Source organism: Miniopterus schreibersii, assembly GCF_964146895.1.
Source record: "Miniopterus schreibersii genome assembly, contig: HAP1_SCAFFOLD_76, whole genome shotgun sequence".
NCBI lineage: Eukaryota > Metazoa > Chordata > Mammalia > Chiroptera > Miniopteridae > Miniopterus > Miniopterus schreibersii.
The window spans coordinates 25,041-50,913 of record NW_027669818.1 but is presented as its reverse complement, the minus strand read 5'-3'; the positions used below and the strand labels follow the sequence as shown (position 1 = coordinate 50,913).

At 53.9% G+C, this 25,873-nt stretch overlaps 1 protein-coding gene across 1 annotated transcript in view; it reads left to right on the top strand.

The window, feature by feature from the left end:
* Positions 1–25,873, top strand: part of LOC308552034 (protein Daple-like) — a gene marked incomplete at both ends in the record, with an annotated part of 61,594 nt that overhangs the window by 24,042 nt on the left and 11,679 nt on the right. The window contains 7 exon segments of the mRNA XM_081163001.1: positions 3,080–3,258; positions 7,763–7,900; positions 9,238–9,887; positions 12,738–12,881; positions 14,743–14,913; positions 15,247–15,349; positions 16,125–16,264. Coding sequence (XP_081019127.1) covers positions 3,080–3,258; positions 7,763–7,900; positions 9,238–9,887; positions 12,738–12,881; positions 14,743–14,913; positions 15,247–15,349; positions 16,125–16,264 — 1,525 coding nt within the window.

The following is a 25,873-nucleotide window of genomic DNA, read 5'->3' as shown; positions in this document are numbered from 1 at the left end:
CCCCAGGTGCCCAGGAGCCAGCCCAGCTGTGGTGCCTCCCTCATTCAGGGAGCTGAGCCCTTGGCTCTGAGTCTTATGTGTCAGCCCATCCTCACGTCAAGGACATAGGACTCTATTCAAGGGTCGTTTCCTCACAGCTCTCCCCAGGAGAACATGAAGGGCCTGGCATGCAATACAAAGTGTTGCCAGATTTCTCAGTTCCCATATGGACAGTGCCAGCAGCTCACAGACTACAGCAAGCTGACTGCAGAGAATGTCTCAGATCTACCCATGGGTGACTGAAAGCTCTGGAGGGCAGGAGACATCCCAGGGGTGACTAATCTTCACTATAAATGTCCCCTGGGCATTATTTCCTCTGTTCATTTGCATAATTGGGCAAGATGGATGCTGTCTGTTCTGTCTCCCTGGGTAGGGGCTGCTAAGTGGCTGCTTCTCACGGGACCCAGGCCTCTTTCTCTCCCTCTTGTGTCTGCGCCCTGCCCAACACCCCCGACAGAGGAGGTGTTGAGTTGGCCAGGGGTAGGTGGCTGGGGGGTGCCAGTGCATCAGGAAGCCTCAGTGCCTGGCAAACAATAGCCAGTTCCTGGTTTCAAAGATAGCAACATGCACCTGAGGGTGCAAGGAATGTTTTTTGAGAACTTTACAGAGCAGGAAGGCTCTTGGCTGGTTTGGGGAGGGGGCTGCTTTTTCAATTCTGATTAACAGTCCTAAGCATAATGGAAAGGCTGGTGAAAGCAGCTGGATATTTCTTCTCTTGCAGGGGTCCCATCAGTTCCAAACCTAAAATCAGTTCATCGAACTATCTATTGATCTGTGTGAGATGTTAGTTCTTTCTGTGGTTTATGTGGCTGCAGTCCTGGGGCCGAGGAGTCCCTCGGGAAAACAGGGAGTCCCTCGGGGTCTGGGAGTTCAAGTTCATCCGGGAGGACCCCTGCCCCTTGGAGGAACACAGAGGTGGTGCCAGCTGGCAGGGACCATCTCAGACCCAATGTGTTTCTGTAAGAGACCAGGGTGGCTGGTGGGGCTGGAAAGCCTCACTGACTCAGACTGGTCAAGGTAGTTTGTGAGCCCCTCAGGTCAGTGGCAGTGATTTATTCTCCGTGTTTCCCACTTCTACTGCTTCACTGGAAGCTCATGAACAAAATGGAATGTACTTGTGCGTGGGTGGTATGGTGACTTTTTGAGGCAGAAAGGCCTGGCCTAGAGTCCTGGCTCCTCCACTTGTTAGCTAGGTGACCCCTTTTAAACCTGTTTTCTTATCTGCAAAATAGGGGCAATGAAGCTGCCTTACAGGGTTGCTGTGAATATCCTCTGAGAGGAGACAGCAAAGCACACGCTGTGCCTGGCCCACGGGCACCAACCAAAGAAGGCTGCTCTTATCGCCCTGCCTTAGTAGAAGATATCCCATTGCCCTGGTTCTTGGGGTGCTCATGAGTGCAGCACCCAGTAAAGAACCATTGGTTGTCTTCCCAATAAACTGTTGTCATCATAATAGCCTGAGGCACTGGCTTTTATGGGAGAGGAAATGAGGCTTGCAGTGAATTCCATTGTTGTACCTGAAGAACCTTCACAATCATTTCCATGAGTGCAGAGCTTCCGGTGAGACAATGGAAAAGCTTGGGGTGGGCATTGGTGACGGTTGCAGGACAGTGGGAATGTATCTAATGCCCCAGAACTGCTTGCTTAAAAGTGGTTAAAACAGTGAGTTCTGTGTTGAATGAATATATTTCAGCACAGTTTTAAAAAATGCTATTTTAAAAGTGAATGCTGCAGAGGTACTGTCCGCATGACGGCAGTGTGTGGATTACAGGTGTTTTAGTCGGTTAACGTCATTTGTAGCCTTGTCAGGACGAAGCCCTTCACGTGTCTCCTTGTGTTGATGGCGCGTGTCTGTGTGTGGTCAGCGCTGGGATACAGTCAGGACCATGACGGCTCATTTGCTGCACTGCTGAGCTGCCTGCTGCTGGGGTTTTTAGCATGTTTTGGCTTTTTGGGTCTGCACTGCTCTCCTTGGTGGGAGATGAGAATAAAGGGCGGGATGCAGACACTTTTTTCCTTGTGATGGTCCAGAGTTGCTGGGCACACGCATTTTGTTTCCAGCTTGATGTGCCTGCTGTGAAAGCCGCCCCTGTGTTCTCCCAGCCCCTAGGGTGGTGAAGCAGCAGCAGGTGGAGGTGCTGCACTATTAGCAATACAGTGTGATAGGCTCCCAGGGCTGAGCACGTGGCACTGGAGGGACAGGCAAGGGAATAACCCTGAGCCCTCCTTCGAGGGCTTTCATATACATTCATTTTTTCTTCATGAAAAAGCCCCGGGACCTACCTAAAGTCACGCACCTGGTGTGGCAGGAAGGGGCCCAGAACCCCCATACTCCTTGGATCTGTGCTCCCTTTTCTATTCTGCATTTAAGCTGTTTAAAAGCAAAGTAAAGTTTTCTATCTTTAACTTATGTTTTTATCTTGCTTCGGACTCTTAAAGCAATTTAGATATACTATGTCATTCCTTTTCCAATGTAATTGTGAAGTTACAAAATGAAATCTCTGTCCAAAGGACCTTATATGGGGATGGCAAGTACTGGGCATATGTTCCCCATGGCCTCTACCACCCCTGGCGGACATAATGGTCAATTATTGTGCCCCCCCCAGCCCCAGCTGAGTTACCCAGACTCCCACCACTCAGAGCTGGCACAGAAAATGACATCTGTTTGCCATTTCTGTTAGTCCCTGAAATCCTTGACTTGAAAGTCAGGTTAGAACTTGGTAAAAGTGGTTCCAGCAGTTCCATGGCCTTGAACTTTTGCATTGGCTTCTTCACTGTCACCTGCTTTCCTCCTCAGCTCTGGGTCGCCCCCCTGGGAGATATAAGCTGAGCCAGCAAGGGGCCATAGTGGTCTGAGGAATCCTCAAGTGCGGATCGCAACAGCACACTGTGAAAAAGAGAGGGTACCCAGATGACCTGTGGGAGACCATCCCAACCCCTCAAGCCTTGGGCTCGGGCTGATGGCTATCTTGAGCCCGGGGGCAGAGAGGGGAAATGGAGGCCCCTGGAATCTGGGTTCTGACACGACTTTGAACTTCAGCCTCCAGGAAGTCTGAATTTGAGCTGAAGGAATGCAGCTCCATCCACATCCTGAAGCTGGAGGAGGGCCAGAGCCTCCAGAGCACCATCCAGGGGCTGCAAGACACGTCCCTGGCACTGCATAAGAGCAGCCTCAAGTGCAAGGAGCTGGAGAGGGAGAGCCAGCAGCTCAGCCAGAAGGTAACCATGGGTGGTGTCTGGAACCCACGGGCAAGCAGGTGGCCAGGTGGAGCCCCCAGGTGCTGGTGAGGCTGCACAGCTGTGAGAAATGCAGAATCCAGGGCAGCCACAGGGGTAGCAGAGGGACAAGGGCAATTAATCACTGAGAAGAGTCAGGAGGCATCGTGATGTGTCCCTGAAGCAAGTGACCAGACAAGATGGACCTCTGTGTGCCTTGTTGCCTTCATCTGTGAAATGGGGTTGACTATGGACCCACCTAATAGGTGGTGTGAGGGTCATGTGAGTTAGTGTAGATGAAGGGTCCAGCACATGGTAAGCGATTAATGGAAAGAGAGCAGCGCCCTGTTTGAGATACCTCGGTGGGCGTTGGACAGGAGTAGTGATGGGAGACGCGCACCTGAGTGTGGGATCATTGATGGGCCATTTCGGGGCATTGCTGCGGGTGAACAAGGTCCGTGCTCACTCTCCTTCCCATCGGTGGGATGAGGGGGGAGGTGGCTTAACTGCATTTCTTTTCTGGACAGCCCCCGGGTCTCCCCAGCAGTACAGTGCAACACGGACATCTGGGGAACAGGCCTGGTCCTACAGTCAGGAGGACCCCATTCCCACAGCAAGGAGGGCTGGGAGAGGCTAGGATGGCCTCCTGTGCTGGCCACTCTGGGTCAGGGGATCAGTTCCTACAGCCACACCGGGGATGGCAGGGCGGCACTGTGGGCTGTGCACACAGCTTGACCACATTCTGGATGAGGGAAGGGCAAGGGAACTCTTGCTGACCACCTTGTGGGACTGGTGCTTTCAGGTGTCTGGGTGTCTGTCCCAACCTACCCATGAGTCCCGCCAGTGTCATTTGCTGAAGCTGCATCGGCAGCAGGAAGGACACGGGCTGCAGGCAGGAGACCTGGGTCCAGCTCTGCTGGCACTTTATCTCTGGGTGAGGCTCAGGGCAGCCCCTCCTGTGGAGTGGTTTGCCCAGGCCTCCCGTGGGACATCCAGGGTTCCATGACTCAGTCTCCTTGTCCCCTTGAGGCATTGTGTGCCTTGCAGCACAGTAGCTGGCAAATAGTTTGTCCTTTCTCTGTGGGACAGTAGGAAGCCTGCCTCATGCCATGTCCCTCGGTGCAGCCAGCACTGGGAAAGCCACTGGACAGTGTAGGGTTCTTAGGCTCACGTGGGCCTGGCACAGGAAATGTCTCTAAATGGCAGACCAACCTCGGCTGAAATAATAAGAATTTTCTGTTAGAAAGATGAGACCTCCGACTCGGCGGGTCCTCCCGGGTCTGCTGCAGAAGGCCTGTGATGTGACCTGTGGCCCAGTGCCCGCAGGCCCGAGAGATGCTGCTGGTGCTTCTCCTCCCTCAGTCCCTCCTCTGCATAAGCAGGGCTGGCGGTGGGTGCCATCACCCTGGCACGACTCCTTAGCCCCCCATGTCTCGGGTCCCACCCATGCTTCCTCTCTGCATCAGTTCCCTGGTAGGACACCATATGGTCCTGCCACAGCCCTCAGGAGCCATGTCTTGGCTCAGAGTCCCTGGTAGAAAGGCGAGGCCACAGTTCCCAGACGAGAGCTGCCCTGTGCCAGGTGCCAGGAGCCCTGGGAAGGTGGCCGTTGCTCTGTGGCGGGCTCCTCCTTCCATCCTGCGGGCTTCCCTTCCTGCTTGGCCCGCTTGGGACTTGGCTTCATCTGTCCTGACCCAGCAGGGCTGGCTGTGCTTTCTCCCCCGAGCCTGGCAGGTGACTAGTCCCCCTTAACATGGAGTGGATGGTGCCTCTCGGCCATCAGCTAAGTACCGCAGGTGACATGGCCCAACACTGACCTTCCTGGGAGAGGGAAGGCACAGCCTCTGACAAATCTAGACAGCATGGCCACTCTGGGAGTTGTCCAAGAAGGAGGGAAAAGGGTCAGCCAGGACACTGTAGCCTGGAGTCCTTGGCCCTCTGCTGCCAGCTCTGGTCTCCCACCACTCAGAGCGTCACCCAGGTTGTAGGCTCACTTTGGTCTGAATGTCTCTAAACCTTAGTTCCCGAAGTTAACATCCTTCCCTGTAACTCAGGACACTTTTGTGGACCTTAGAGAAGGTGCCACTCCCTCATCTAACCACATTGATATCCCAAGAGTTCATTTCTTCAACGAGGATCCCTGGTTGTCAGAGGAAGAGAGGCAGCCCCTTGGGGGCCTGTCATGGGAACAGTAGGGCAGCACAGGGGCTGAGAGGCTGGTTCTGGGAACCACAGCCTCACCCCATGAGCCCAAGTCCGGTGCTTTGGGAGGGATGAGAAACCCTGTGGGGCCGCTCGCATCTCAGCCAGTGAGATCTCCTAGGGGAATGGGGTCCTTTGGGGACAGACAGCAACAAAGGCTCCAGTGCAGGGCAGGAAGGATCAGACAGAGAGAGAGGTGGGGTTGGCCAGCAGTGTGGGTGTGACGTGGGGCAGCCACATCTCAGACCAGAAGCAACAACAGTCAGATACACAAAGGCTGGAGCAACGTTCTTTCTCTGGGAGGGAAGGGGTGGCAGGTGAAGTATCCACAGTAAGGGGGGTGAGCGAGGTGGGGTTGGGGCATACTCCACAGGCCCCGGCTGAGTGACAGCAGGGCTGGGGTTGGCCCACCACTGTAAATGGAGCTCGGCCACATCCTCACTGTGGGGCTTGGACAAATTACTCGATTTCTCTGACCCCGTACCCTTCCCTGAATGATGGCTGGTGACAATTGTCCAGGGCCTTCCTCCTCAGAGCCACTCTCAGGTATGGGCCCTGCCACTGAGGAGATGCTTGGTTCTCTGCTGAGTCCAGGCCTTGTGCTAGGAAGTGGGGCAATGATGAAGAACGACCAGAAAGACGTTTTTACTTCTGAGAAAGGCTCAGACACGTGGCATGTTGTAGCGCATGTTGCCATTGGCTCTGGCTGGGTGAGGCTCCCCCGTCCGAGAGTCCCCAAGTTGAGGCAGGGGGCTTGGTATGCTGACAGGGAGATGTGAGGACATGAATGGGAGCCCCAGTGTGCCCGGCCCTCTCCACTCACGGGGAAGAAGCGAGCCTGGCTGCTGTTTCCAGAGGAGTCTGGAGACAGAAACCTTTACCTGTGAGAGAAAGGCAGGGTGGCCCTCCCCCAGACAAGAGGGCAGAGCTGACATTAGAACAGCCATCTTTCTGGGAGCTTGGTAAAGCTACCTGTGCCATCCACACTCCAGACAGGCGAAGAGAGTAGGCTCCTGGTCCTGGCTGCCCACTGGGTCACTGGGGGTCTGAGAGACCGACCCCAAGAGGTTTTAATTGGTGTCCTGAGGTCTGGAGTCCTTAAAGGCTTTGAGAACCATCTTTGACTTTGGAGATCCAGTATTTAGAGCAGTCACCCCAAACCCGCAGCATCAGGGTCACAAGTCAACATGCAGATTCTTGGGCCCCAGCCCCAATCGACTATGGCAGAAGCTCTGGTGACGGGTGAGGGGACAGGGCTCTCACAAGGGATCAGCTGTTTCCTCATACTTGCGGCCTGCGAGCTGTGTGCTGAGCACTTCACACTGACAGAGGCTCCTGATGATGCCTGTTGCTTGCTGGCCCTGTGTCAGTTATGGAAACCCACTAGTGGTCACATTGGTAGCAGGAAGCAACCCTTTCTCCCACCTCCCAGCTGGTGATGAGTTTGGTGTCAATGGGAAGGACAGCAGCATGGGCCTCACCTGGGAGCGGAACCTCAGGTCCCGCCCTGGCCTCCAGAGTCTGAGTCTGTGTCCATCACGTTGTTCAGGTGTCAGGCACAGTGTGAGAGAAGTGCTGATCTTGGCCGTTCCTGTTCAGGGAGGTTGGGCACTGGTGGGTCCCAGCAGAAGAACTTTTTGCGGGGCTGGTGACTGGGCCATTGTCCAGGCAAGATGGAAGGTGGTGTGGCCTGTGGCAGGCAGTGGGCTGTGGAGGGGGGAGCCACATGGGGAAAGAGGACAGGCCTTGGGGACACATTTACTTGGAGGGTGAGAGGAAGGACAGACATGGCAGAGGACCACTCCGAGAAGCTGGGTGAATAGGAATTTCCCCAACCAGGTGGAGTACCTCCAGGATATCCAGTGGGTGTGGCTGCTGGCCCCAGGACATGTGACCTGGCTCCAAGGATAGTAGTAGACAGGACCTAAGATGGAAGCAGAGAGAGTGAGGAGTGGTGAGCTGGGAGGGAAGCTGACCAATGGGGGCCAAGAACTTTTTCTCTACCATGAGCTGAAGGTGCAATCTGTGGGCTGAGAAGAAGTGGTCAAGGGTATGGGGAGGTCACTGCAGAACAAGGCCTGATGTGGGGAGGTGGCCCAGTGATGCCATCAGGAGCCAGCTTGTTTCTCCCTGCTCTGCTGGCCTTGGCAGTGGCTGTTGGACCTCCCCAATGTCAGGAAGAAGGTCTTTCCTTGAGAAAAGGCCTGTTAAAGTATCTGTGGGGCTGACAGCATTGGGATTTCTTTAAATTACAGTTCACTTCATAAAACTAACTCTTCAATGGGCTTGGTCTTTGGCTCTGCAGATTGAAGAGCTGCAGATGGAGCTGCAGAGAGAAAAGCAGAGCAGCCAGGATTTGGAGACCCTCAGCGAGGAGCTGATGGAAGATAGAGAACGATTGCACAGCGACATGGAGATCCTAAAGTCTGACAAGGCCAGACAGGTAGGTCCTCCAGAGCGAACAACTCCCCTGGAGGCCCTGCCTGCCAGAGGAAGAGTCCAGGACCATTGTCATGGCCTGGTAATTTATCAGTGGCCCATGGATCTCTGGTTTCCTCACTCAGCTGCAGCTCAGACAGCAATTCTCAGCCACATCAGGGTGCTGGGGGCAGATGTTGCTTCCCAGGGACACTGGCCATCTTCCTTTTGATAGTCATGACTTGGAGGAGGGAGGAGGTGCTCCTGGCTATGCTGGGTAGAGGCCAGGGATGCTGCTAAGTGTCCCGCAGCTTATGAGTCAGCACCACAGGACAAAGAATGAACTTTCTCCAAATGTCCAGTGTCACACTGATCACCCTGGCAAACCTCCAGGGCTAATTTGCCTCCCACCACAAGAAGTCCCAGGGTAGGCAGTCCAGTGGTGGGACAGCATCTCAGTGAGGCCACCAGGAGCCAGGCTTCTCTCTCTGTGCTCTGCTGGTCTTGGCAGAGACTATTGTACCTCCCCCAAAAATGGGCAGGAAGAAGGTAGAGGGTGAAGGTACAGAGGGAAGGTCTCCCCAGGACTCTATCAACATCTCATTGGCCAGACCCGACACATGACTAGCCCTAGCTGCAAGGGAGGCTCAGTATCAAGCACTTGAGTTTCAGCCTCTCTCATGGTGCTGAAGAGGGTGCTGACAAGGTGCTGTGTATCATCCCAGGGCAGGCGCAATCCCCACCCTGATCTGGGTTACAGTTTAGAAGTCAGAATGACAGGTGACAAGCCAGGTAACTTCAGATGTGTGCTATTGAGGGAATGTGCGAGAGTCCTGGGAGCGCCTTGCTAGGTGTAGGACACTTAGAATAGTGGTGCAGGGCTTTTCTTACGAGCTGACACACACTGAGCCCTGGAGGGTGAAGAGGAGCCCGTGATGCTGAAGGCCAGAGCTTGGAGGGCGGTGTGTGTTCAAGGCAGAGAGAAGGTCACATGCAATGTCTGTGGGGAGAGTGTCTTAAGGAGAGGCCACAGGGGTGGGCCAGCTCCTCGGGCCCCTGCCGACCAGGATAGAAAGAACCGAGTGACATCACTTTCACTGTGTTAAGTAGGAGGAGATGTAGTTTATGTTTCTAAACCAGCCTGGCTGTTGTGCATGTGCTTGACTTTGAACTGTCTCAGTGGGGATCTCCGTGCCCTTCACCTTGTGTCCATATCAGGCCTCTGGGAAATGTTAGAACTTCTGTCGGGTCCACGGTGGCGTGGTCTTTCCAGGCCTACACTTTAGTCCCCTAGTTTGGACCCAAACCCCTGAAATATGTTCACACAGCTGCCTGTGTCTTTTTCATTGTGTTTTCTTGCAGGTCGATGATCTTGATCAAATAAGGGTTTGTCTCAACGAACTGGTCCGGTCTCTGCGGCAGAGGTCCCAGGTCACCAGTGAGGCCTGCATGAAGGACATCAAGAAGGGGAGCAGAGACCTCCACCAGACGGGGGCAGAGACCAGCACCAGCCTCAACAAGCTGCAGTTGGTGAAGCAGCAGCTGTACCGGGACCTGGAGCAGATGACCGAGCAGGTGGAGCAGGTGGCGGAGCTGGAGAAGGAGAAGGAGAAGCTGGCCAGGGAGGTCTCCTCTCTGAAGACAGCCACCGACGCTCTGGAGTGTGAGAACCAGGGCCTGATACTGGAGAACCAGAGGCTGCAGCAGACCCTGGAGAGCAGCAGCCAGAAGTCACAGGCCCAGGAGCAGGAGCTCGGGGAGCTGGAGGCAGAAAGCCAGGCCCTGCAGCAGGGCCCGGAGGCCCCGCAGCTCGCCACCAAGCAGCTGGGGAGGCCCGAGGAGGAGGCGCAGCTGGTAGCAGCTTATGAGGCCCTGCTGCAGGAGCACACGAGCCTGGGCTCGCTCCACGAGCACCTGTTAGGGGAGTACGAGGCCCTCAAGGACGAGCATAGCCGCCAGAAGACGCTGCTGCATCGCACCCTGGAGCTGGTGCACAAGTCTCAAAAGGATAGGTGCGTGCCGGCTACTGGCGGGCAGACTGGCGGGCTCCCCTGGGCTCCTGTCCCCCCTTCGCTCTGGCCCCTCGAGTTTCCTCTGGACCTGCTGCTTCACAGTGAATAGAAGTACATCGAGCTTCACCTTCAGCGGTGTGGCTTTTGTGCAGCTGGAGACGGGGGCAGGAGGGTCCCCAGGGGGAAGGGTGTGCACACTACTCCCAGTTCAGGGAAACCACGTGTCAGCTTTGGGGGCCCTGCTCCCCTGAAGATTCCTACTCCCTCTTCCTTTTGTCTCCAAACCAAGAATGTCGGGGGACGTTCACCGAGCTGCCTGTCTGCAGTGATGTGCTTCCCTAGCTTCCCAGGCCTGTTCTTCCCTGTCAAAGTCTCAAAGTCTGGGCTTTTTTTTTTTTTTAACTTTTAATTTTGAAAACTTTTGAATAGATAGGAATACACAGAATAGTGCAGTGAAAGCGCTGTGTGCCATCACCAGCTTCAGTCCTTGTCAACACTGCCTTTCTCGGTTCATTGTGACCTCCTCTCTACCTCCATGAGCCTTTTCTTTGGGGTAAAACTGATGTATGTTGAAATGCATAAATCTTAACTTTGTGCTCCTGACAAATGGGGGCTTTGTGTGCATGCAGTCCGCCAACATGACCCGAGCTCCTGCCGGGCAGATCCTGATTGCGCCAGGCCCCGGGAAGGTGCAGCAGGACCCAGAGCCTGGGAGAGGTGGATGTGCATGGGACTCAAAGGCGGGAGAGGGGGGATCCTCTCAGACACCTGGAGCAGCGCAGGAGGGAGCTGTCGTCCACACATTGTGCTTGTGAGACGTCCCTGCTGACGGTGTTTCCTGTGACTCTGCCTCACAAGACGCGAAGCAGATGCTGGTTCTTTAGTGGGAGCAGCTGAAGGGCAGGAGTTTCCCTCGCAGGGATCCAGGGAGGCCGCTAAGCCAGCCAAGCCTGGTGAGGGCATCTGATGATGTCGTGAGCCTGGGGGTGATGACACTCATTTATTCACTTACCTAGCACTTCCTGTTGACTCTCTTTGGGGCCTTCCACCCCCTTTTCCACCCAGGTCTCCATCCTTCGGGGCTGCTGGCATGTCTGCTCCTATTAGGCCTGCTCCTTCCAGCCAAAATGAGCATCATGAGCCTCTTGGCATCTCCATCTCTCCTCCTCCCGCACCCATACTGTGTTCACGTGATGCTTAGTGAGCATCTACTGGATGTGGGTCCTGTGTCTAGATGTGGCGGGAATGCACCCAGCTGACTAATGATGGGAAACTGGTGTGGTGCCCACCCCTCACCAGGTGCTTACAGGCCTCATCCTTAATGTCCTGTCATATTTATAACAGTGTCATGATATACCTAATGTCCTGTTATATTTATAACAGTGTCATGATGTACCTAATGTTATATTTGTAAGTGTCATGATGTGTTCCTAATGTCTGTTCAGACCGGGAAGGTTTGTGCAGGTGGAATCTGAATGGCTCTGAAGGAGGAGTTCATTGCTGTTTTTCCTGTAGCTTCTTGCTCCATAAAACATGCGGACCCTCTGTGCTACTCTGTAGGTTTCGCTGGTTGGAAAGATAGCTAGAGACCCCTTGGTATGTCTGCAGCCGGGCTACAGGTTTGTGGTGCAGGTGCCTGGAAGACAAGGATGATGGCTCTGCATTCATTCCATTTGACACAACACGGACACTCACTCGTTCCCCAGCACACGCTGGCTGATGTCAGACCCCGTACTAGGGATTCAATGGGAGCAAGACTCTCTCAGCGTCTTCCTGCAGCAGGGCAATTACTAATGGTTGGAATATGCTTGACCAGTGTGCTTGTCCAAGACACAACTGGGAGGCAGGAGTCGGGACCCTAATGGTCCATGGCCCTCTTTGTCAAATGGGGATGAGTTTTTCCAGAATCGTTAGCCTGGATGAGAAAGATCACCACCCTGCAAGCCAGGCAGAGCCCACCCCCACTTTTCACCTCCCACTCGGGGCAGCCTCTGCCCGTGGCTAAAGGCCATACGCACATTTGTCTTGAAACAGCCGCCTGAGCTGGTTTCCGAGTTTGAGTCTCCACAAGTGTTGGCTCCAGGCAGATGGTACAAGGACAGCTGATAGGGGGTGGGTGGGACGGGGGTGGAGGGCTGCAGACGACTCAGTCAGCACCTTGGAAGTGGGGAGCTCCCAAGCCATCCCTGGACTTGGAAGGTTCCAGCAGGCAGGAAGGTCAGCCTGGGGGAGAGTTTCCTGAGCCATCCCCGGACACAAGAGGTTCCCTGGACATGAGAGGTTCCAGCAGGCGGGAGGATCAGGCTGTCCCTGGACACTAGAGGATTGGCCAAGGGCTGGTCAGGGCCTCCCTCTTGTGCTCTACTGCCCTCCAGAGACACTGTTCTGTAATGAAGATTGAGGCAGGAAGAAAATAAAAGCCCCAAACTGAGGGGTAAGTTATGGGGGAGGTTAAGGGCTGGATTGGCAGTGCCTTGAGGAGCAGGATGTGTCTGTGTGTGTGCATGTGTATGTGCAACTCGCCCCGGCAGCTGCTTGGGCCCCACCAGGCAAGCCTCTGGTCAGTCGTGGTGTTCTCAGCAGACTAGCAGAGGGAGGCTGCTGTGACAGGGACTAGAAGGGACCACGGAGACACCTCAGGTGGGAAGAGGAGAGCTCAGCTCCGCAGCTGGAGGAGATCCCCCAGAGCTGGCCCCAGGCTGTCCCAACTGCCATTCTCCCATTTCTCAGCTGCCCAGGCCCACTCCCTGCCCATCTGTATCCCCCTCAGCTCTGCAGAGAGAAGCTGCTTTTGGGAGGCTCTGCAGTCTTCTGGGGTGCCTGTTCCTAGTGGGTGTGTTCCCTCCACAGGCATCAGGACATGGTGAGACACGGGGCGGCGCTGGGGCAGCTGGAGAAGCTGCTGAGCGCTGAGCGGGAGGCTCTGCAGCTGGAGCAGAGGGTCAACGACAACGTCACAGACGAGAACCGGAGGCTGCGGGAAGAGCTGGACAGGTAACTGCCCCGCCCCACGCAGCGGCGTCTGCCAGGGTTTCATTCAGACCAACTCACTCAGCACCCGCTGAGCAAAGCTCCAGAAAGTCCTCTGGTGATGGTATATTTTTACCAACCCTGTCAACTGCTGGATGGTAAGAAGGTAAAAGGGGACGCCAGCTGGTGTCTGGGATGGAAGGACTAGGGACACCTGGGATGGTGCCCTGTCTGGGCTTAGACAGCCTCACCTCCCACACTGGTGAGGATGATGATGGCATCGGGCCCGGGCACCCTCAGCCTCTAACTCCAGCGATCGGGCCCGTGAGGGAGAGAGGGAGAGCCAGTCCTCATTCACGAAATCCCTGTGTATGAATCACCTACTGGCTGAAATGTCCTTGTAACCCCCAGACTGGCACCTGTGGCCTTTCATGGATGTGCCCAGAGTGCAGGACACTGGTGTTGACTGATGCGCACATTTGCAGCTGAGGCCGACAAGGCCTTTGACTCCTGCCTTGTGCCAGCGCTCACACTGCAAATGAGCGTCCTGCTCATGGCCCAGTTAGTGCCATGATTTTCTCGTTTTGTGCTTTTGGGTGGCAATTTTGCTGTTTGAAATGGCCCCCAAATGGAGTGCTGAGTGCTGCCTAGTGCTCCCATGTGCAGTGCTGCACCGGGCCTCACAGGGAGGACACGAGTGGTAGATAAGGCTCCTGCAGGCAGGAGTCACAGTGCTGTTGCTGTGAGTATGTTACACAGGCATCTTTATGTCTTGTTCAGTTGACACAAGTGTGCCCTGAGACTTATAGGGGCATGGGGAACAAGTTCAGTGGACACTGATTCTGTGTTCACAGTGATGATAGAACATTATACTGGGAATCATGGGAATTGACTGAGCTCTTGAACAGGTGAAGAAACAGCTCAGTGAGATTAAGTCACTTGTTCAAGGTCAGTGCTCCTAGTTGACACAGTCAGGTTTCGAGTCCAGGTCTTGTCTCAATCCAGAGTCATGACTGTAGGAAGCCTTCCTCCCCCCAGCCTTGTTTTAGAATGTCCTGAAGGGCTGCAAACTCAGGTGCCTCTGGTGGCCAGGCAGGTCCAGGACATGGGGGAGAAGTGTCAGCGACAGACCAGACCCTCGTGGAGAGCACACACCATATGAAGGCATCAAATGGGAGGCTGGCCAAGGGCTTTTGTTTATGCTTTTTTCCCCCCAAGAATCTAGACATCTGAATGTTGATGTGAAACTTAAAAATTTTTAAATCTTTATAAACCAATTAATTAAAAACAACAACTGTGTAGGCCAAACTGGACACATCTGTGTTCAAACTGAGTCCATGAGCCTCTGGTAATTGGAGTTGCTGGTATAAATCTTCCGCCAGGAAACCCAGTGGGGTAATGATGATGATGACCATAATTTCACTGGGTTTACATAGTACCCAGAATCTCATATTTCATTTATCTCAGGAGTTGAAATTAGAAAGGGACTTGGAATTGGGGAGAAGAGCTGGGCATAGGCATAGAGTTTTAGAGCAAAATTGTTCTGGCTCAGTGTTTTTTAAAAGTGTTTTAATAGAAGAACCCTTTATCCAGGTAGGCAGGGATGCCAACGCCTTAAGTATAAAGACTGCTAATAATGATGCTGTGTTGAAGTGGTGTCCGAGCCTGCCTCTCCTGTCCCCCAAGCCAACAGTGGGACACCAGGGGCAGCCTTATAGAACCCCAACAGACAGTTTGAAAACTGCTGATTTTGTTCAACCTTCATCTATCTACACATGAGAAAAACTGAGGCCCATAGAGGTTGTGGTTTTGAGTAAGGTTGTACAGCTGGGACAGAGCCTGGGAGTGCTCCTCAGCCCTTGGCCCTGTGTCTCTCCATCCCCAGGGTTGATATCCGGCACCAGCAGCTGAAGAAGGAGCTTGAGGAGTTGCAAAGCCACAACAAGGAGCTGCAAACCTCACTGGAGAGCTCCCAGCTGGAGTCGAAGCACTGGAAGGCCCACTACCAGGAGCTGAAGGAGGAACAGGAGGAGCTGCGTGCCCATAACATGGAGCTGCAAGCCTCCCTGGACAGCTCCAAGCTGGAGGTGGACCGCTGGCAGGCTCAGTATGAAGAGCAGAGGAGGGAGCAGGAGGAGCTGAGCGCCCACAACAAGGACCTGCAAGCCTCCCTGGACAGCTCAAAGCTGGAGTTGGACCACTGGCAGGCCCAGTATGAAGAGCAGAGGAGGGAGCAGGAGGAACTGCGTGCCCACAGCACAGAGCTGCAAGCCTCCCTGGACAGCTCAGAGCTGGAGGTGGACCGCTGGCAGGCTCAGTATGAAGAGCAGAGGAGGGAGCAAGAGGAGCTGCGTGCCCACAACAAGGACCTGCAAGCCTCCCTGGACAGCTCCAAGCTGGAGGTGGACCGCTGGCAGGCCCGGTACCACGAGCTGAAGGAGCAGCACCAGGACACGGAAACATCGCTCACCAAGTTCCGCAAACAATGCGAAGTGAGGCCTGGGGCTGGTGGGCCTTAGGACGCCGGGCTGAGTTCCCTGGGCTGACAGCCTTGGTCTCGGCCAGGTGGGAATGGGCCCTCATTGGGGTCTGTGCTCAGAGACTGTGTGAATGTCACACAGAGGCCGAGGGGAAGCCAGGAGTATTTGAAGGGACGAACTCCATGACTGGCAGGGATGTGTTAGGAAACACCTTTCATCAGGCCGTGGCTCTTTGCAGGGTCGGGCAGTGCATGGAGACAGCCCAGTACTGTTTCATGTCTGTCTTCCAGCTGAGCACTTTGCTCAGTGCTGACCTGGGTCCTCTCACTCAGTTCTGCACGTCCCCCTACTGGGGATCCAGCCTGCAATGCAGGCGTGTGCCCTGACTTGGGAATCAAACTGAGACCTCTTGGCGTGTGGGGCAGTCATCGTCCAAGTGGACCACACCAGCCACCAGCATATTGATGAGATATGTAACATTATTTTTTAAAATTGTTAAGTCCTCAGAATCTGTTGTATATTTTGCCTAATGGCACATCTCAGCTCAGACTGGCTGCACTTTCAGAGCTCGGCCTCCACGCTTGGCCAGCGGCTGCCTGATTGGATGGTGCAGTGACAGAAGGCTTGGCCGTCCCCAGATCATTGACCGTATTAGTCATTCCGACTGGCCTAGCAAATACCGAAATGGCCATCTTTGTGCACGTGGCTCTCTTCCTCTTTGGAAGTAGATTCCCAGCATGAGTCATGGGGTGCATGGCGTTTGAGACATTGTCGATCTGTGTTTTAGATGCTGTTTGATCTCAAGGGGGACTTGGAGGAAGAAAATCACTACCTCTCGGAAAAGATCCAGAGGATGGCCCAGAACCTGAGGCGTCTGGAGCAGAAGTTGGATAATCAACTTCAGTACTATGAGGAGCAGCAGTACATGTAAGGGGTGTGGGCGGGCTGGGACCTGTCCACAGAGGGGTCCTGGTTTCCAGCTCCAGCCTAGACCCTGACATTCAGGGCAGAGAACCCCTGGGGCGCATCACATCCCAAGGGTGAAGGGACAGACCATCCTACCACAGCATCCTCCTCTCGTTTTCCCTGGGATGGTCCTAGGTTTCTGCAAGTGGGGTGATTGGCCTTTGCTTTTCAAAGACACTGCCCTCTGCCAGATGCTTCGTGATCTGCTTTTGGAATGAAGTTCACTTTAAAAAATAGGACAGCAGCAAAGAGAGGCCCCCAGGGAAGGAATTCAGGTCGAAGGCTGAGCCCTTCCTATGTCCGCTTTTTCTTCATGGGCTGGGGAATGGGTTGTGGTGCGCTGTGACTGTCCTCCCTCTGCCAATATCTACAGGGTCCTGGGTTTGCCGGAGGCCCTGCAAGGTGCACAGGACCAATTACCTGAATGCCAGGAACCAGAATGGGAGATGGGATGTGAGCAGAGCTACATACACACCTGACATGTGTTGAGGGGCTCCATGGGGGCGTAGAAGGAAGTGTGGTGGTGGGAGTTGGGTGCTGCTGCTGACATGGATGGGGGAAGGCTAGCCAGTGGGGGGCACTCATGAGGGAACCTGGTACCCAAGGGGATGATCTGGCGACGGTTTTGCATTAGAGGGTATCTGCAGGAGGCCAGGGCTTCCTGAGCCCGCTCTGAGCAGACTGTTCCCCAGCCCTGGGAGGGCTGCGGTGTCTGCCCTCCATGAGTTTGTGCAGCTGGCAGGGGGGCAGGGGGCAGGCCGTCAAACCCAGACAGGAAAGCGCTCTAGCATAAGGCCAAGCAGCATGGCTGTGGGAGCAGAATAACACAGACGAGAATAGCAGATGTGGAGCCAAGGGCGCTGGGAGCAGAGCAGGGTCGATGGTCGGGGGCCCTGTGGTTTGCGAGCTACCACCTTTCAAGGGTGCTCACCCACAGTGAACTCCTGGGAACGCCTTTGGTTTAGGCAGGACTGTGGCAGCTTCATGACCGGAGCAGCCTGAGCAGCTGCCTTGGTCCAGAGGACTCATTTTCAGGCGAGGAAACCAGGGGTCTGAGCTGCCAAGGCCACACCAGCTGCAAGAGGCAGGAGTAGGACAGGAGCCAGCAGCCCCCTGGGATGCATTGTATGGATATCACCACGTGCTCCACTTGGGGACTGGGTGGAACAAAAGCAGGCCATCTGCCTCAGAAAGCCAGGCGCCCTCTCCCCATGAGCAGGGTGCCCTCTTTTGTCCTTTCTGTGTTTTTGAAAATGTGAACTGATTTCCAGCATTTAGATATTAAGAGATTTTGCTTCACACCCTGGGTTTCTGGATCCTTTGGGAAAATGACCAGAAGTTCCGCCTCCTCGGGAGCAGCGCTCCTTTGCAGGGGCTGAGTTCAGTCCCACGCAGCACCGAGCGCTCAGCCAGGGCAGCCCAGCCACTCTGCCTGGTCCTTCCAGGCCCGCTTTGCTCCTCTCCTCCTCTGTCTGGCCCCAGAGAGGCTCTGAGTTTGCTTCCGTGGGAGTGTTATCAGAAACCAACATTGGAATGGGTCGAGGTCAGAGGTCTGACTTTGCTAAGCTGACTTTTGTAACCTTGATGCCCATCTAACTGACTGAGGGCAGACCCCTGCCCACCATGGAAGGTCTTGTAAGTCTGCACCTGCAAATGCCAGCTTAGCCCTGTATCTGCCCCTGAGTGCACAATTTCCTGAATTGACTTGGCCTGAGAGTCCTCGCGGTTTCCAAGCTTGAAGTTTCAGGTGATCCGGGGTTTGCTCTCCTAAGATGACATACAGCCTGGTCCTAGGTGCTCCAGCAGGTCTCCTCTAGGTGTCAGGGTTCCTGGACCACGTCTGATGCTTCCATTCACACATCCCCACCTCTGCGACCGTGATGGTCATGCGCACCATGATGCCTGAACCCCAGAAAACTACGGGCTCTTCTGGGCCAGGTCCCAGGCTGGGCTGATGGGTCAATTCATGTGTTTTATTTTAAAAGCCAGATTGTTTTTTCTTTGTCCTCTGTTTACAGAGACGAAATAGATGCCTTAGAGAGACAAAAGGAAAACCTAGAAGATAAATTCATGGCTCAGCATCAGTTCTCTGATCCGGCTCCAAAGCAGTGAGTTGACTTAAGTTCCAGTGACTTAAACAGAAGAGAGGGCTTGCTCTCTCACGAGGAGGGGACGCTGTAGCCACCTGGAGCGGTGGCCAGTGGGTGGGCCCGTGTCTTCCACTGTATGACAGGTCACCTGTGTGCAGGTCCCTTCCAGCACAGACAGGATTTAGGGTTTCTTTCAGTTCCACCCTCCATACTCATGGCTATCCTACGGGGTATGGCAAATGCCAGCTGGCCATGAGTCTGTGTAAGGGGGAAAGGGGTCTCTTGTTTTAGAGCCATTAAATCAGGAGTGTCAGGTTTTGTCTCAAGATTTCAGGACATAGAAAACCATGTTTCTGTTTTGGGAAGGAAGCTTGGGTCAGACACCTGAACCAGCACACATGATCTTCAGGCACAGGAACCTCCTGGCCTTGAACCTAAATTCTTCTGGATTCATGGGACCCCAGGGATTTCCACAAACACTTCCTTTCTCCAGAGAACAGTAGGCTGGTTGTGGGCTGGCTCGGTCCCTGTCCAGCAGGGCTTCCCCTGGTCCCGGGCCTGAGCCCCAGGAGCTGGTCCTTCAGACGGTCCTGCCCCAGCCCAACTTTGAAGTCGGATCCCCGTGAGTCCTGCAAGGCCTCTCTGTGGAAGTCACAGAACCACAGAATTTCAGAGCCTCCGCCTGACCCCTCTGTTGACAGGAATCAAGGCACCGATGAGGAAATAGAGTGATTTGTGTGAACACAGTGCTGTTTCATGCAGAGCCAGGATTCAAACCCAGATGGGGTTGTTCTGTTAGGTCAGAGGACCTCCATTTCCAGTCAGCGGCAATGTATTACCCTTAAATTCACTGTTTTTATTTATTTTATTTATTTTTAATCCTCACCCGAGGATTTTTTTTCATTGATATTTAGAGAGAGTGGAAGGGAGGGAAGGAGGGAGGCAGAGTGAGAAGGAGAGAGAGAGGGAGAGAAACATCGATGTGAGAAAGACACATCCATTGGTTGCTTCCCATGCACCCTGACTAGGGCCCGGTATTGAACCTGCAGCCCAGGTACATGCCCTTGACTGGGAATTGAACCCACTACCCATTGGCGCACAGGCTGACACTCTAAGCACTGAGCCACGCTGGATGGGCAAGGGGCACTGTTTCCAATTCAAACGGCCCAATCTGCCCTGCCTCTCCCCCCACCCAGATTCCTCAGTGCCGGGAATGGGCAGAGTATCCCAGCCTATTTCACTTATTATTAACCGTGGCAGCAAATGAGAAGGTCCCTGGCTCTTCCTGAAAGTGGCATTTTGCTGGGAACTTGGAGCAAACATGGATTAGATTAGCGCAGAACCACGTCCTGTACTCGGCACAGGCAGCCAAGAGCTGGGGGCTGTGTTTGAAGTTCTGTCTCCCGAGAGGCTAGTGTGGGTTTCTGCCACGATGAACGCTTCTCCCCATCCTGGGTCTGTGCTCATTAACGGCAAATTAGGTTCTACCTCTGAGCCCCGGATACGATCATTGTGGTGATGGCAAAGAGGGCCCTCATTCTGAACCCCTAATTAACAGCCAACTTCCCAGGCAGGTGATGGAAATCCCAGCTCACTGTAGGGCACCCAGTGACCATTGGAGGGGTGGCCAGGGTTGGCTGTGACCTAAAAATCTACTTCTAACTAGGAAAACCCGCTGGACAAAAGCCAAAGCTTTTGTCAAATTCATCAAGCCAAAGAAAAAGCGTTCCAGAGAAGGACCAAAGTCCCCCCCAGACAGTGCTGCATGTCCGCAGGAGCCCCTCGAGGCCACCCCATCGTGCTCACACTTGGCAGAAGAGCAAGACCCCCCCAGCGGGCCCGCGAGAAAAGGTAGGAGGGGCTGACCCGGCTGCAGGTGAAGTGAAGGGGGGTGCCAGGCCTCCCTCCTGGGCAGGGTAGAACCAACGGGACAGCGTGCTGGGGGTGCACACGTGTGCATAGGAGCCTGAAGGGGGTGTGCTCCATGCAGGCACATCTGGCTCCTTAGGTATGTTAACAACCAAGTAGGAAACACAAACCCACCACAGTGTTGTGGCAGTTCGGTCCCAGAGCAAGGTAGTCACTTTAGCATGAGAAGCCTCATGCACGGTGTGCACTGTGGTAGGGACGTGAGTACCCAGAGCTGGTGCCCACAAGTTACCGCAGAGACAGGCTCCATAGTGTGTGTTTTTGGGTTTCCTCGTGTCTGCCAGGCCTAGAATAAGCGTTTCTGAAGGGAGATCCCGATGCATTTAACACGTAATGGACATACGCAAGGTCTTCAGCAAGGCCGTGTGTGTCTCTGAACTTGTCGTCACAGTGAAGAGCAGGTCGGGTTTTCTTCTCCCACCTGATCTGTCTTCTGGTCCTGACACCATGGGGTGCAGGCACCTTGTCATTGAGGGTGTCATCCGGAGTCTGCCAGAGGTTCTGAAATGTGCTGGGTGTATTTCACCAGGTCTAAGAAGCTGTCAGTTATAAGCTGTGCAATTGTGCGCACATGAGAAGAAAATAAGTTGGTCGTGGCAGCGACTGTTTTGTCAGAATTGCCACCTTGCCGACAGTGACTGCAGGACATGTTTGAAGCTAAGTCCTGATTTCAGAGAGGCTAAGGCTTGGGGAAACAATGTGCATCTTACCATCGATTAAACAAAGCCATTGCCTTAAACATGGTTTAATTTTGAAATTTGCTTTTAAATATCATTTTATAGATAATTTACCTATAAACCTGCCAAACGTGCACCCTGAGAAATTTAAATGTTATGAAGGACACTAGGACTTTCTGAAGACCAGGTCCATGCCTCACACTAGTGCACTTTCAGGGGCCGACGTTGCAGCCCAGAGGCGGATGATAAGCCGCCTCTTGAGTGTGACATGTGCACACGCCTTGCTAGATGACATTCACCACTTCAAGTCCTGGTGTGTCACTCAAAATGCAAAAGTGAAGCATGCACACAAACACACAGTTTGGGGACTAATGCTTGCATTCCCGGTCTTTACAGGAGATGAACTGGTTAAAACACTCACTGCAGGTTGAAGCTTACTAGCATTAGTTTTATCTTGACTGGTTCTGTAGCCACAGGTTTTCATGCTGGCTACTTAATTTTTTTTACGTTTATCGCCTCAACTTGTGTATTGTCTAAGGTGAACTAGTGAACTAAAGCAGCCTAGTTGAGCTAGCAAAACTTTCAGAGAAAAAAATGCTTGACTGAGCCAAACTGTTGCTTGGATCCATGAGTGAGCAGGTTAGTGGTAAATATTAGTAACGGCAGCCATGGAATGGGTGTTTTCTCTGGGCTCAGCACCCCTTTAGCTGGTTTATGCACTGTATCTATTATCCAGTCCTAACTGCCCTGTGAGGCAGGCACGCTTACTGTCCCCTTCTTGACAAGGTTAAGCACTTGCCCAGAGAATATGTGCTGGAGCCGGGGTCCGAACATGGGTCTGACAGATTACGGAGCCTGAACTCTTAACCACTGTGGGCAGTGCCTGCAGCTAAAGCCGCTTTGGTCCCTGAAGATGCTGAACAGACCTGGGCACCAGCATTGAAGTCTGTCCCTTATCCTGTGGTGTGAGCTGTGGCCACCAGGGGTGCTGTGGAGAAAGAAACAAGAGGTTCCACCATGGACTTTAATCCTAAATCAGAAATGGGATAAATCAGTTATGTGAATGTATAGGGCATGTTCAGAAAGTGAGACCAGGTTCAGGAAGTTAGACCAATTGTCTGCTCTGATAAGACTGATTTAAAGGTCATAAAGTGTAGGTTTGGATTGGAGGATGCGTAGGGGTCTAAATGTTGAGGGTGTTTTGGTATCAGAAGGAGGTATTTTCATCATTTTCAAATTCATCTTGCCATGAGAGGTTATTTTAAATGTACACGAATTATTAGTGGCTCTGGCAGGTTTGGCTCAGTGGTTAGAGTGCGGGCCCTTGGAACAAAGGATCGTGGGTTCAATTCCCAGTCAAGTTCACATGCACCATTGCAGGTTTTCCATCCCTGGGCAAGGTGCTTGCCGGAAGCACCCAATTGATGTGTCTCTCTCACATTGATGTTCCACCCCTCCCCTCCCCTCCCCTCCCCTCCCCTCCCCTCCCCTCCCCTCCCCTCCCCTCCCCTCCCCTCCCCTCCCCTCCCCTCCCCTCCCCTCCCCTCCCCTCCCCTCCCCTCCCCTCTTCTCCTCCTTCCCTTCCACTCTTTCTAGAAATCAATAGAACAAAATTTCCTCAGGTAAGGATTAAAAAAAAAAAAAAAGAATTCTTAGAGAAAGGTTTAGGTGGACTCTTTCATTGCAGCAGGCCAGAAACATATCACAAAGTGTTCCAAGGTCTGTACCAGGAGCAGGAGCCAGTTGTGTGTGAGCTGAATTGTCAGGGAGCCTGTCATTAAAACAAATGAGAAGGAAAATGAGGTCCTAAATTTATATGCGTTCTCATTCAGTAATTCAGCACATTGGGACTGGAAATAGCCTAACGGGTCGGCTCCTTGGGGAACATGGAGTTCTCCTCGCTGCTCAGTGAAGCACAGGCTCCGGGACGCCGGTGAACTAACTAAACTGAGCCCGGGCAGCAGTGGCTCCCGGGCCCTGGCTCTGGCTCTGCCCTGGGTGGCGTTTCCTTCTCTCTTGGGCTGGACAGGATTCCGATGTCCCTGCACACTTAGCTATTGTAGTGGCATTTGCTGTTATTCATTTCATTTATTTGCCGTTTTGTGTGTTTTTTCCTTCCTCTCTTGGCTTATCCAGGGGATGACAATGTAGGAACAAGGCGCAAAAAGAGTCCCTTTCTGAGAGGCAAACCCAAGGACAAAGACAAGCCTCCAGCGGCCCGCCCAGCTTTCTCTAGACGCCTGCGGTTCTGGTCGGCTTCGGTCCTACCAGCCTCCTCTAAATAGCCTCTCCCTTCCTCAGACACTGGAGATTTCCAATATTTGCCTCTACCAGTGTCTTCTCATGTCCCCTCCTTCATTTCTGAAATTCAAAAAAACCGACAAATCAGTACCTAAAGGCCAGATTACACAGAGTGGACCCCTCCTCCTGGCCCCAATTCCCAGCCAAGCTGAGAGCAGCCAGTGTGGACTCCGATTTCAAAGAAGATGAGCTGTCACCCTCTGGATCGTGTTCCAGCACAGCACAATGCTAGGGGAGCCTCGGGACATCACCCACAGGTCCTCGGGCCGGGATGTCCATGCTCAGTCACTCCCCTGGCCAGGCGCTGACCCTCTGTCCCACCGGCAGGCTTGTATGTCCTGCCCGGCCGTGTGCAATGCAGAACTGATCAGCCCGGAGTGAGACTGTATGACCTTGGTGAGGTCCCGTGACATCTTGGATGCAGGTGTTAGAGCTGCAATGGACAGACAGAGCATCAGCACGTGGTCACCGTCAGGTCCGGGACACGGTCCACAGGGGCCACTAGCTCCTGCAGTGTTTCCTGTCGTCACCATCCTTGTGCCATCTCGCGATTTCTGGCATGTCTGTATCACCTCTGTGATTACTCACATATTTTCCCTCCAATCGATTCTTCGCTGCCACTTAAATCTATTTTATGACTTACACCATGTTGAAGTCAGTCGAGTGGCGCTGACTTGGCCTCACGCACCTGCTCTGACTCCTGGGCTGCTGCGTCCTGTCCTCCGTCCACCTGTCTGTCCGCCTGTCTCCCAGCAGCTGTGGGAAGTGCGCGGTTTCTCTGCCATCGCTGCCTCTGCCCATCTCCGCCTCTCCTCTGCTCCTCGTGTCACCTTCACCCAGTGGACGCCTGTCTGACTCACTCCACCAGACTTGCCTTGCTTCCCATCAAGGTTATCTTTCAAAATCCAAACTTTCCCCTGATTTCAAGTTGTGAGACTTGGGTGCTTGAGACTTCCCAGTGAGTCCAGACACTGAGTGGCTGAGGGGCGGGGACAGGTCACTGGGAGAGGGTGGGGAGGGGCAGGAATCTGACCTTGGCGTGGCTCTGGGTCCACAGCCCATGGGCCGCGTGGAACAGGACACTGTGCAGAAAGCGCTGTCCTGATGCTCCCAGGAACTCCACCTGCAGAAACTTATGACTTGTACTTGGAGAACCCATCCCCTTCCCTGATATTAGGTGGTGAAGATCTTTTTGTTTATCCCTCAGTGTTTTTTTTAAAATAGGGTTTTATTTAACTTTGAGGAGAGTATGTGTTCACAGTAGGAAATTCAGAGATGGCAGAAAAGCACAACTACAAGGTAAATGTCATTTTTGCAGGCGGTGTCACCATGCACAGATGGAGACACCTCAGACAAGTTACTGGGTGGCAACAAACTCCTCTCTCAGATCGTAACGGATGCCTATTGGCAGGGTGCACATTCTGGGCCTTGAGGGCCTTGACCATGGTCCTGAGCAGACACCTACCTGTCAAGGTCCTTTTAAACCAGGGATTCGAGTGACACACAGGTACACAGCAGGTGGGCCCAATGGTTAATGTGTTGGATTTTAACAATGTTTTGTTGAGCCTCTTGAGTTTGTCCTTTATTTTCTCCCAGCTGCGTGGGGCTCACAGTGGGATCTATCCTTAGAGCCAAGGCCGGCCTCCCGGGGACCCCAGCACAGGCCTGCAGCCTGAGCCTCCTGTGCAGACCACAGCCCGCGAGGCGCAGCCCAGCTTCTCTCCCTGCGGCTCGTGTGCCCTGGTGCCTCTGCTTTCAGGACTCGGTGTGACAGCCCCGCCTTGGCATGGGATCTTGCGACCCCAGTTATCACTGTCTTTCTCTGCCCCGGGCCCCAGGGACCTAATACCGAAGCCAGTGGCCCTGCACAGAGGCAGCCTTGACCGCACGGAGGCCTTGGCTACCCCACCATGAAGCCCCGGCCATCAGAGCTGGGCTCCCAGGCCTGCTCATCCTCAGCCATGACTACTACCTCTTCCAGCTCCACCCCCATCTCCTGGGACCAGGCGACACCCCAGGTGAGTCACAGGTCCCTCCAGAACCAAGATGCATGAGCATCTGGGGCCCAAGGTCCTTCCTGGAGACCCCAGCTCCCAGAGGCAGGAGGGGTCTCTCAGACTGAAGGGTGGTCAGCAGATGGGCTAAGCTGTGGACAGGTTTGGTGTCACACAGACACAGGTCCTGACCTCAGCTCTGCCTGCAGCTGTGTGACTTTGCACAGATAACATCACCATCTGGAGGCCCAGTCTGCAGCCCCTAGTGGGAAAGCCCAGAACCCACCTCCGCCGTGCAGGAATTGGTGGCACCAAGGAGCTCCAGAACGGAGGTGAGCCAGAGTTTGGGCTGAACTCAGGCAGCACTGGAGGTTTATTCTCCAGGGAAGAGACCTTGCAGCATCTCTGAACTGGAGGTCGGTTGATAGAGTGGAGGGCAGGTGTCCTAAACTGAAAAATGGGGGGACTCAGGGAAGGGTTTACAACTTGAACGTCTCCCAGGATGCCGTAGCCATGCGTGTTCACACCTCAGGATGTGATAGTCAAATGCTCCTCAAGTCACCTGAGTAGGTGGAGAAA